Consider the following 12,113-nt stretch of genomic DNA (forward strand, 5'->3'; position numbering starts at 1 on the left):
AATCCACTGTGGTCATCAACAGATGTCATCTATCAGTTTGCCCTCAAAAATACCTTTGTTTGTGAAGAGAGAGAGAGAGAGAGAGAGAGAGAGAGAGAGAGAGAGAGAGAGAGAGAGAGAGAGAGAGAGAGAGAGAGACAGAGAGAGAGAGAGACAGAGAGAGAGAGAGAGAGAGAGAGAGAGAGAGAGAGAGACCTGCTTTATCATTAATCAAATAGAATTGAGTGAGATCTTCACTCTCATAATAAGACAGTCTTCATCAAGGCTAACTGGAACACTCCACAAAACTTCACAGTCTGTAAGGTAGACTAGAATGTGGCGGTTCTTACTCACATCATCATTGTGACGACACACAACTATCATGTAGCGCTCATCCAGCTGTGTAGCAACGTTGACCCTCCCGAAAGCTGAAGGTTTCAGGCAATTGTCCATATGCATCTTCGATGTTTCATGCTTTTTCACCTTCTCAGAGAGACGATGCGTGTCGGTGACACCCGTAGTTGTCCAAGCTACCAGGTGGCTTTATAATAATAATGTGATACATATAGAAATCTGCATTTTTTTAGAAACTCACAAAAGCGGAAATTCTAAATTATTTACACTTGATGTTGCCGATTCATAAATCGGAGCCTGCGTGTCCCAGAGGAAGTTGTGGCTATTCGGAAGGATAGTGTTTTGGCATAGAGCTGATTAGATCCGCCTCCAAGTTACTGAATTTAATTCCAATAGGTAACCAGTAAAACTTTCAATTTCTCACATTTATAACAAACCAAACTTCATGAAAATCAGTTCAAAATTAAGCGAGTTACAGTCGATGTTGTAGTGAAGTCTCAATCTCTCAACACGCACCGTATTTGTTTACTAGCGGATCTTGACCCCGCCCCCCCATCTTGACTCCGCCCCCCATCACAATATGGCGGACATGCAGACGCATGGCGGGGGCCTACAACAGCTGCATATTTACAAATGCTCGGTGGGGATCCCAGCTGGACCCGCAGCGATCCTGGACCCGCAGCGATCCTGAACCCGCTGCAAGCGACATTCAGGACGCAGGTAAAGCGTTCGTTAGACATCTGAAATCGAGGCAAGGAAGTGGGTTGCCTTTGGTGTGATACGTTTCGTAGGCGGCAAACATTTCTAACGAGCTGACCAGCGTGCAAAGTGCTTTCCTAACCGTTTCTTTGTTAAGTCTGTCTCCCATGTGAAAACAAAGCCTGTGTTCAGCCTGTTTTTTTTATGCAACTCTACAAGTTTAACAGCCTACGCCACAGTCGGTTGGATATCAAAGGCTGGGGCTAAATGAAGCGTCGCAATGGATGGAAACTTCTGGAGCTCTGATCTGTATGTGTTTGGGTTGGTGGGGGCGGGGGGGGGGTCATGACAATACAATATGGCTGTGTTTCACAAAGGCACAAACAGAAAGCACTAAATATGTCGGTGCTCATTAAATAATGCCAAAACCAAGTAGGCCACTTAGAATGCTCACTTGGGCCCGAACAGAAATAGTCTGGATGGGTCTGGATCAAAATAGACTGAGCAAGCAGCACCTGGCAAGTGCGGGACAGATGGCTGTGGCTATTCTGTGTACTTGCTTTGTTCACACTCCCTCTCGCACGCACACGCACGCACGCACACACACACACACACACACACACACACACAAAGGATAAGACCATCCACTATTTTCCTAACTTTAACCTAATGCTAATTCTAACCTTAACCCTAAACTCAAATCCTTACCCTTGAATAGCCGCTTGAAGAAGGACTGGCGAAAATATTCCCACTTTTATTTTTTTTAAAAATACATTTGTTTTGTTGGGACATCATATCATAATTACATAACATCGGAAAGTACCAACATCCGTCCCTTATCCAAGCCGCTTACCCCAGTTTGGGTCACGGGATGCTGGAGCCTATCCCAGCAGTCATTGGGCAACACCAGCATACCTACCTACTACCATCATGTAAGTAATATAACATGTAACATGTAAGTACCAACATGTCTAGTTTTTATATATATATATATATATATATATATATATATATATATATATATAGCCCCCCTCATAGCCAACTTAGTATTTTTGCATGTTTGCTGTCCAGTAGTAAAACATGAAATTAGACAGGCCTAGTCCACCTACCCATCTTGCCGTTTGTAGAGCACCTTTTCTTATTCTCGCCACCTTGCCCGCCCATGCAAATGGGAGAATAATTTTATCAAGTTGCTTGAAAAATGATTTTGTCAGAAAGAGGGGAAGGCACTGGAAACAAACAGAAACTCGTTTGTTTGTTTGTTTGTTCTGTTTCTATGTAGCGGATGGTTAGCGGATCTGATCTGCCATCTTAGCCTCAGGAGCTGCTTGAGTTGCGGCCCGGTCTCCTTTCACAAGTTGTTACGGTTGTCTCGACATTGCTGGTCGACTTATTTGGAAACTAAGTACAGTTATTGTTTAATTTATGCAATTAAATGAGGTAAATATATGAATGGTGCAAATAGAATTATGGACAATGCGGGAGCGATCCCTCAGTGTGGTCGTCTCCTACATTGCCCAACCGGAAGTCCCACTTTTATGGTTAAATACTCAAATTTCTCCTTACAAATATAGCTGAATAAGAACACCCACCCACCCACACACACACTCACTCACTCTTAAGGTGAGACCCTCTACTATTTTCACACTTACTCTCGCCACTAAAAATTCACATAGATATGGTATTGTGAGATTGGTTTAGATTCAGTAGGTCAGTGGACTGATGCGCAGGTCAGCTCAGAATGGAAGGGTGTGGTATCACTATGTAATACTCCGCAGGGGTTCAGTTCCAGCCTTAGGGCTTAAACACAGCGTGGATGAGTAATATTTTGGTCCCTGTGTCAGGGAAGACTCTGTCTGAGACCCTACCACTGGGAAATAGCAGGTGTGCCTATTTGTGGTTGTCGTTGCTAGGAAGGTCTCTGTGTGTGTGTATGCATGTGAGTGTTGTGTATGTGTTTATCTGTATGACACAGGCTTGAGACAAACACGCATCTGTCACAAAATAAACATCCTGTCAAAGTGGCAGACAAGGAGTTGTTCCCTTTATTTGACAGCTCCTGGCTTGTAAAAGATTCAGGCGTTGCTTTTGAGCTTCTGTGATACCATTAAAGAAAGTACCACGTTAGACCAAAGTCACCGTAAAACACAGCTTAATAAGATGAAGGGCTTTTACAAGTCTTGATTACAGGATGACCAACCATCCCTTTGTAGACCTACGCTGTTGTTTGATCGATTTCCTCCTCAAGAAAGAACGCCGGGGGGGGGGGGGTGGACAGATGGTAGCAGAGTGTGTGCCTCTCCAAAATGTGAGTCAGTGAGCACAAAGAGCATCCTCCCCTTAAAACAGCCAAGAGGATTTATCCAATGTACATGAGCATGCACGTAGGCACACACACACACACACACATGCAAACTTATAGACACCCACACATCTACACAAAGAGGATAATAAATCATCAGTCACATTACAAACAACCAAAGATTCTTAAGCTTTCTTACATGGTCAAGCACACCCGTTTCAGCGTAGAAGGTCATTTCAGGGTTCAGTGAGATCATCCAAAAAAAACAACAAAAAAAAAAACAAAAAAATGCTGCACGTTGTCACGACAACCTCTGTTTTTTGCTCCATGGAAACAAATGACACTAACAAAAACAAAACTCTGTCCTCATGGTGTCAAGCTGTTAAGGGACATTTATCTACAGAAATGTCAAATAAATCCAGTGCTGAACCCAATGAAGCAGACCTCTAGAAGACCCCAAAACATTAAACATTATCAACCATGTGAAGATCGAGAGCCAGTGAAAGAGTAACATAGCTCACATGTTGAGAGGACACTGGGAATGAAAGTCAGTCGCTGGAATGTTTTCATTTTCTTGCCTGTCTAGCTGAGCTGCGTATGTAGAGATCATAGATTCATACCAGCCTGTGACATTGTTGAATGCAGCCATGTATCATGAGTATTACAACTAGCTGGAGTTAACACAAGGCAGCCAAAGCATATACACAACTCATCTGTGAGGACAGTCACATGTTTTTGCAGGCTTTGAGTTTGTAAATGTGCTATCCTTGAGCTATCGCCCTGTGCTCTTTCTATGTCCGGTTAAATGTCTGGCTCAATTAGACATCGCCATTGATTTTAATTCTGTTAGCCGAAAGCAGGGCAGCGTTTTTATAAGGAGGAAATGGTAGATACTTAAAGCCATCTGGAGTCCATGACAACTAAGCCTCCCCGAAAACAGATGCCTTTGAACCGCACCCCCCACTTGTATGCTCATCTCCAACGCCGCCGCACACACACAAACACGGACCCACAAACATCTGCACCCACGAACATCTGCACCCACGAATGCCTGACCACCTCCACTGCCACATGGGCGGATATGTTTAATACCTCAACAAGACTATCAAAGGCGTCCTTGAAAATGGGTTTTAGAAGCAGAAAATCTTGTGCGGAAATGTGATTTTTGAAGTTTTAACTCACCCAGGCTACAAGAGTCTTACATGAGGTCTGAAAAGTTAGCGTGTCATATACAGAAGAAAGATGGCCTCATCAGGTACTTCAAAATCCAGACTGCCGATACGTTAGTGAAGACCAAACCCACAGACTGGCAGGTAAGACATTTTTTGCATATATAGGAAACAAGGAACAGGGGAACAGGTGCTCTTGTACTGCAAAGTAAGCTGTTAAAAATAAAAAGTATATTTGAATCTGTGGAAGTTAGTGATATAGGCACACTTTCAACACAGATTCAGTTTTGCAAAACGCAGAAAAGCTTACTTCATTGATGCAGTGTGACAACACAGTGTGTTGCCCCAATCCTTTACATAAACAGTGTAAATAACCATATACCACCGTCTCTGTTGATCTCTTCTCATTTGAAGTTGATGAAGTGCAGTAAGAGACAATGCGCCAAAGGCAAAAGGGCAGCTTCGTAGTTAGTAATTGGACTCTGTGACATCTCCTCAGTAACTCTTCTTTAAAACAAGTGCTCAGGTCTACAATCTGGTCAGACATAGGAGACAGACAAGGAGCATCTTTTCCTTCTCCATATAGCACATGATGAAACTGAATCCTTGCAGACAGACCTCCCTACTCCATACTGCTGCTCCCTATGACACCAAACTGAGGGGTGAGGTCACAGGTCAACAGTGTGTAAGATAAAAGGGACAGGGAGAGGAGGAGAAGAAAATTAGTGGGGTGGGGGTGGGGGGGAAATCGCACCCAAAAGATGGGAGAAGAGATGAGCAAAAGACAAAAATTGAGGGCCAGAGAAAGATGCATATCTACAATGTTTCTTTAAAACAATTTGATGTTCACAGCTGCCATCCTGGCATATGAATAACCATACCAAACTCGAAGTTTTTCTTCTTTACGAGTCCCATTTGACCTTTTCTTTCCTCATAAAACAAGCATCTCCATACACATACTTTCATATTCACACAACACACAACCAAGCACAGAATACATGTACATGACATATCGAGATGACCTGTTCTGCACAAACGACCCAAACACATGCTCTTCTACATTTTCAAGCAAAAAACACTCCAAGAGATACAGATATGAAACAAGACATGAATATTAAACAGATATGAGCGCCCACTGAATTCCCAAACTTAAATATTATCAAGGATAAATAACTAAATCCGGCTCAACATCAAACACATTTCCTTGGCAGGCATACAGGAATCCACCCCAAGAAAAAAACAGCCCAAAATACTTCATCAAAAGACAGATTACTGTAAGCTGAATCTAATGGCCATGCCCTATCAAGCATGATGAATTGCAGAGAGTCATTTAGCAGGTGAATGGAAGAATGTAACCAAGTACTTACTGTTCACAGCCCAGCTGTAGCACAGGCACCAAGGCCCGGATGAGTCAGGACCACAAAACATTAACTGAGCCCAGAAATGAGACAGACAGGTCTGGTCCTAAAGCTCCCAAAGAAAAACTACAATACTGTGTGATGTTGGTATGCCCTCGAAATGTGGATCCAAGCACATATATGGACGCTTGGCCATTTCTCAAAGTGTTTTATGTAGGCTTGGCCTGAGTTGCAGTTGGAATTTAGTCCACTACATACTTGAAATAGTGATGTTTCTGTCTGTGCTTTGCGTGCAGTTTTTTTTTTAGGCTATTTGAGTTGTTGACAGCAGATGGATGGGGGCCAACAGTAAGCTAAATAGTTTGCTTGCTTGTGTGCATATTATTGACCCTATGTGGTTTGATGGAGTCTGCAAATGAGAAGGGAAGTCGTGTGTGTGTGTGTGTGTGTGTGTGTGTGTGTGTGTGTGTGTGTGTGTGTGTGTGTGTGTGTGTGTGTGTGTGTGTGTGTGTGTGTGTGTGTGTGTGTGCCTACATGCTAACTGTTGGGGATAAACAGAATGAAGAAGACGTTGTAGTGCAGAGGGAGATTTATGGGCTGTCTTTTGCCCATTCTCCTCTTAAGAAGGTCTTAGATTACCTAGCTTGGTCTAGTCAGAAAGGCACGAACTGATGAAGCCTTTTGGATGAGAGGCGAAACATCTTCATGGATATATACCAAGTCCAGTTGCACTCGATTCAATTCCTTTGGATCTTAGATTACCACTCTTCTGCATTGAATGAGTACCGCCTTTGTCCGCCACGGGTATGCTTTATATCAAATCTGGTATTCCGCTTTTTCAACTGTCACCAATGCACTTAAACAACTCTCTACAAGGCTCATTTTCTTCTTCTTCTTCTTCTTCTTCTTCTTCTTCTTCTTCTTCTTCTTCTTCTTCTTCTTCTTCTTCTTCTTCTTATTTAACCCGTTCTTCGCCTTCGCTTGGCCATATTTTCTAATGACCGAGTAGTCATTTTGTGAACCACCCCTGAGTCGACCATATACCACAGGCATCAAGATTACACTTAATATCAGCAAAACCAAACCATTCCCTCTTTTTTGTCCGAACAATAGCACATGGACCACATCTATAATTACATAGTTATTAAGATAGTCACTTGGCACAAACAAAAAATAGAAGAAAACAACTTTTTTACTCAGAATCTTTTTGATAGTTTGTAAGACTCGAGGCAGGGGCCAGTCAAAATAAATTTCAAAAATGTACTCGAAAACAAAAGATCACAAATCCTAGCATGTGATATCAGAACCTCTGTGTGCGCGTGTGAATTCATGCATGGTTGTGAGAGAGCTCATATGTGAGTGGATAAGTAGATTACCATGAACATCAGTATGTGATAAGAGGGTAAGGGTGGGAACCTCCAAGACCGTTCAAACCAGCGTTCCTCCCTATCAAGGATGTGCACTTCCTTGTGAACAGGGAGTCAAACAGGCCATCTATGTTAAGAGGGAATGGCCATCCCTGAACCGGGGGGGGCTAAGAGTACATCTGTCGCCATCTTACAATGCTGCGATTGCAACTATTCCCCAATCCTCTGAATATTTTAATGTCCATGCCTATTTGCATATGAAACTGATTGTTGGTTTCGGTCGTTATGCCACTGTATTGTTTATAAGGGTGGGGATACCTGCCGTCAGTTTATACTGAAAAGGTCACTTAGATGAGTGGTGAAACTTTTGTGTCAATAAACGTTGTATCCAGATGAACTGATTCAACCTTCTTTGATTTTGTACCGGGATGACTGAGCATGCATAAAGAGAGGAACCATGGTGACACCTCTGATGCATTGCTGTCCAATGTGGAAATCGATAATCACAGAGATCAGATGAGGGTTGCTTTATCTGTACTTGTTTTCCTTGCTGAATCCCAAACAAAGTGCAAACAACAAGTCCAAATCCACTCTCATACCTTACACAAAAGCATCAGATACAGGCACACACAGTTTAGTTATCAGTTTGGTGAGAACCACCAAAGACGTCAAACTCACAACCTCACATGAACTTGCTAAATCAACATACATTGCTCATAGCTAGGTTTTATTGTCTTGAATATTTGTGGTTTTGGAACACGAGTGCACTGCAAAGTAGCCCCCATACACACATTCACACACTCTAGGGTCCTTCATTATCTGGAGCTTAAGTATGATATGACATCATGGTTATACACTACTACTGCATTAATAATGAAAAAATGCCAGTACTTTTTCCTTTCCCTCACTCCCATTGAGATCAGAAAAACTCATGAGGGAGACGTTAAAATTATGGCCCTCCTGAAGCAGGCGCAACAGTCAGCATTACAGATGGGCTACGTCATGAGTCAGCAGTGGGTCACCTGCTATGACCTCATGAGGCTGTTTCACACAAAAAGAGGAAGGGCTACTGTGGCACTTTGGTGGTAACTACTTTAACTAAAACACACTATGCCAAACACATTTCTTTCCCTCATCTCTGTCTTCACATATCTCAGCATTTCAAAATCAAATCAGGCCAAGGTGAGGAACCAAAGTAGCAGAATATCTCTTTGGGCATCGAGATGATGCCAAAACAGAGCAATTTAGATGCAAAAGTAGATAGTGCTAGTGTCAGTAATACCATCACAATAATCCTGTGACAATAGAAGGATTATGTAGGAGTGAAGAAGGGATGAAATAGATCAAGATGTCTTTATGCATACTCAATAATCCAGGTAAGAAAATCACGGAAAGTTGAATCAGTTCATCTGACATCACATGAACTGATTCAACTTTCTGTGAAATAGTTAAGAGTTAAGATGAGAGGCAGAGCGCTGTTGTTTGAGATCCGTTTGATTGAGCAGAGGAAGAAGGATTTCATTTTTTGGGGGGGGAGTTGTCATTGAGAATTTTTTACAATTTCTACACACACACACACACACACACACACACACACACACACACACACACACAAAATGAAATGGAGTGTGGCATAGTAGGGCTTAGAGTGTCTTTATGCATGCTCAATAATTCAGGGGAGAAAATCAAAGAAAGTTGAATCGGTTCATCCGGATACACCGTTTATTGACAGATATGTTTCATCACTCGTCTAAGTGACCTCTTCAGTCTAAAGTAGGGCTTAGAGGCAGTATAGAGATTAACTGTGACTATGAGGTAGAGTATGGGGGTGAATATTGGCCTGGAGGTATGGAAATTCACAGCCTTGCCTGCAAGACCAGGGTTTTTAAATCAATATGTGCCACTGTGGGCAGTCCGAATGTGGGCTGGTATTCTTGGAGAATATAAGGAGGTCAAAAACAAGATTGAAAAAGTCGAATTCCATGCTCTGCGCTGTATATGTTTGTGTGTGTGTCATTTTCCGAAATACTTTGGTAATTCATGAAATAAGGAATACATTTTTTTAAATGTCCTCCTCATTTGTACCTGGCCAATCACCCCGCTCTCTGAGCCATCCCGGTCGCTGCTCCACCCCTCTGCCAATCCGGGGAGGGCTGCAGATTACCACATGCTTCTTCTGATACATGTGGAGTCGCCAGCCATTTCTTTTCACCTGACAATGAAGAGTTTCGCCAGGGGGACGTAGCGCATGGGAGGATCACGCTATTCCCCCCAGTTCCCCCTACCCCCTGAACAGGCGCCCCGACCCACCAGAGGAGGCGCTAGTGCAGCGGCCAGAACACATGCCCACATCCGGCTTCCCACCCGCAGACACAGCCAAGTATGTCTGTAGGGACGCCCGACCAAGCCGGAGGTAACACAGGGATTCGAACTGGCGATCCCTGTGTTGGTAGGCAATGGAATAGACTGCTACGCTACCCAGATGCCCCAGGAATACATATTTGATGACAAATTTCACCATAAGGCAATTAGGTGTCACTTCGTGGAGTTGGAAACATTGCCTTGCTTGGATTTCATTGCAGAGTTCCTCTTAAGCTTCTCATTTTATTCAAATTTTCTTTTTTTATGGTTCTGCATGTTTGGTTAAAAAGAAGCCCAAGTCTGTTCTTCTCCACAGTTGCCCAGCTCTATCCAGGGCTGCACATAAGGGGGGAAGGGGGGGAGCTGCTAGGGGGGGCCCATGGAGTCAAGCAATACTTATCCATCCAAGCCGCTTATCCAAATTCAGTTCGCGGGATGCTGGCACCTATCCCAGCGGTGTTCATCCTAAATATAAGCAATAATAATGCCAATACTTGCCACTGAGTGTGAACTGGCTAAACAGATGGTCTTTAAAGACATTATAAAATACTTTGCATCCAGCAAGACAATCAAGATGGTTGTATAAGAGCCAAAGATGAGGCCATAACGTAAGAAATTGCATTTTCTACTAAGAAATGTGTGGTGTAAGTGTAGCAGACCTTGGTGTGTTTGTGTCAGATAGTTCTACTGTGTGTGTGTGTGTGTGTGTGTGTGTGTGTGTGTGTGTGTGTGTGTGTGTGTGTGTGTGTGTGTGTGTGTGTGTGTGTGCTTATGTAGCCCCCCGTTACTGAGTAAGTCTCTCTCAGTTTACATGTATGTGTTTTGTAGGATAGAGAGAGAGAGGAAAGGCATGCATTGATATGAGTAAAGCAGATTTTTTTGGGGGGGGTTTACTGGACCTTTTCAGGGGCCCAGCCATTTCTGTGGACAGGCCTGGCTCTATCTATTCAACTCCAAGTCAGATCTTTTGAATACTTTTATGGCATAGCAAGCAGATTGGCAAATGACATGAGAGACCAGCAGACAATATGCCTACACTAACATGACACACACACTTGAAGATGGCGTTTCTGTCTCTGGCATGTTTGGCAATGTTAGGAAACTTGACTTCATGCCATCACAAAATTGTGTGAAGAAATTCTCCCTTTTAACGCACATACATCATTAACAACAAGTCCGGGATCGGCGCGTCTAAGAAGCCTGAATATACACTTGAGGAAGACCAGGCGCTCACAACCATAAGACTTTCCCACCGAGACAAACTGCGGTCGACCAAAGGAGACCGCACCCAGCTCCCAACCACCAGTAATGTCTTTCTCACTGGGCATGTAAAATGCTGGCACCAGGTCAGCACCAACTCATTAGGCTGAGTGAACGTGGAGGTGAGGTGGGGTATCACCTGCCAAGTCTGGCAACTCCATCAAAGCCCCTGCCCAGGGGAAATGAGTACTAAAACGAGGAGAAAGCATTTAAGATCAATCTGTGTGAAATTAAAAAAAGATTCACATGCAAGCACACACGTATGCTGGCACACAGGTGCCTGGCTTGCACGCGCACACATCCGTGCGCACACAGACCAACACAGGCACCAACCGAAAGACCTTGTTATAATCACAATCACCATAGAAGGTTAGTTTGTGAGGAACAGAAATTAAAGTAATGAGGGACAAAGGGTAGGGGAGGTAATAAATGATAGGCTAACCTTCCCATGGAGCGCATTAAAAACATGCAAGCATATGCGTGAGAGTAGTCCTTCCCCTTGAGATGGGCTTCATTCGAGATTTACAAGCAAGACAACACGCCCCTCCACATGTACCGCGCATACGGTCTGTCATAAATAGCCAACAAAGAGCCGTATGGTATTTCAGCTGGAATCTCTGTAGATAAGACTTTCTGATCTGTGACGGGGTTTACATGGCTTCTACTAACCTATATCTAAAGCTCTCCCCACAAGTATTTATGGGCAGTGCTGTGTATACGGTGCAGAATCACGGGGATAAAAGGTTCGGGTTTATCAAGAAAACACACACACACCCACACATGTGAACCCACAAAGCCCCCCCCAATTTCTCTGTTTCTCACACACGCACACACACACACACACACACACACACACACACACACACACACACACACACACACACACACACACACACACACACACACACACACAAAGTAACGGAGGAGTCATTGTTGATCAAGAGCTTCTTTATTATAGTGAACCAGCTACTATCTAATTACAGGGTATTTCCAGGATGAAGTCGTAAAGGAGATCTACATATATGGAGCATATCATATCACATACATCAAGTTCACCATAGTATCAAAAGCCAGGGGCATTTTATTAGATCATGGATCACATGTTCTACTTTGAGATATCCAGAAAGCTTTTGATAAGATTACATGCATCACTTTTGATGCCAGTTGTGATAGTCTCCATCTGCTCTGACATGTCAACGCCACAGGTCAGACTGAACACAAGTGGAATTAATTAGATGTTCCTAAATCTTCCTGATTTAAGTCT

At 43.3% G+C, this 12,113-nt stretch overlaps 2 protein-coding genes across 2 annotated transcripts in view; one reads left to right on the top strand and one right to left on the bottom strand.

The window, feature by feature from the left end:
- palld (palladin, cytoskeletal associated protein) overlaps positions 1 to 12,113 on the bottom strand; it is a 143,044-nt gene that overhangs the window by 126,412 nt on the left and 4,519 nt on the right. The gene's annotated exons all lie outside the window — the stretch shown is intronic.
- anapc4 (anaphase promoting complex subunit 4) overlaps positions 925 to 12,113 on the top strand; it is a 30,679-nt gene continuing 19,490 nt past the window's right edge. Inside the window, exon 1 of the mRNA XM_056278032.1 lies at positions 925 to 1,053. Within this exon, the coding sequence (XP_056134007.1) occupies positions 933 to 1,053 (121 nt within the window). The 5' untranslated portion in view covers positions 925 to 932. The remainder of the gene's footprint in view (positions 1,054 to 12,113) is intronic.

This window comes from Lampris incognitus, chromosome 3, assembly GCF_029633865.1.
Source record: "Lampris incognitus isolate fLamInc1 chromosome 3, fLamInc1.hap2, whole genome shotgun sequence".
Lineage (NCBI taxonomy): Eukaryota > Metazoa > Chordata > Actinopteri > Lampriformes > Lampridae > Lampris > Lampris incognitus.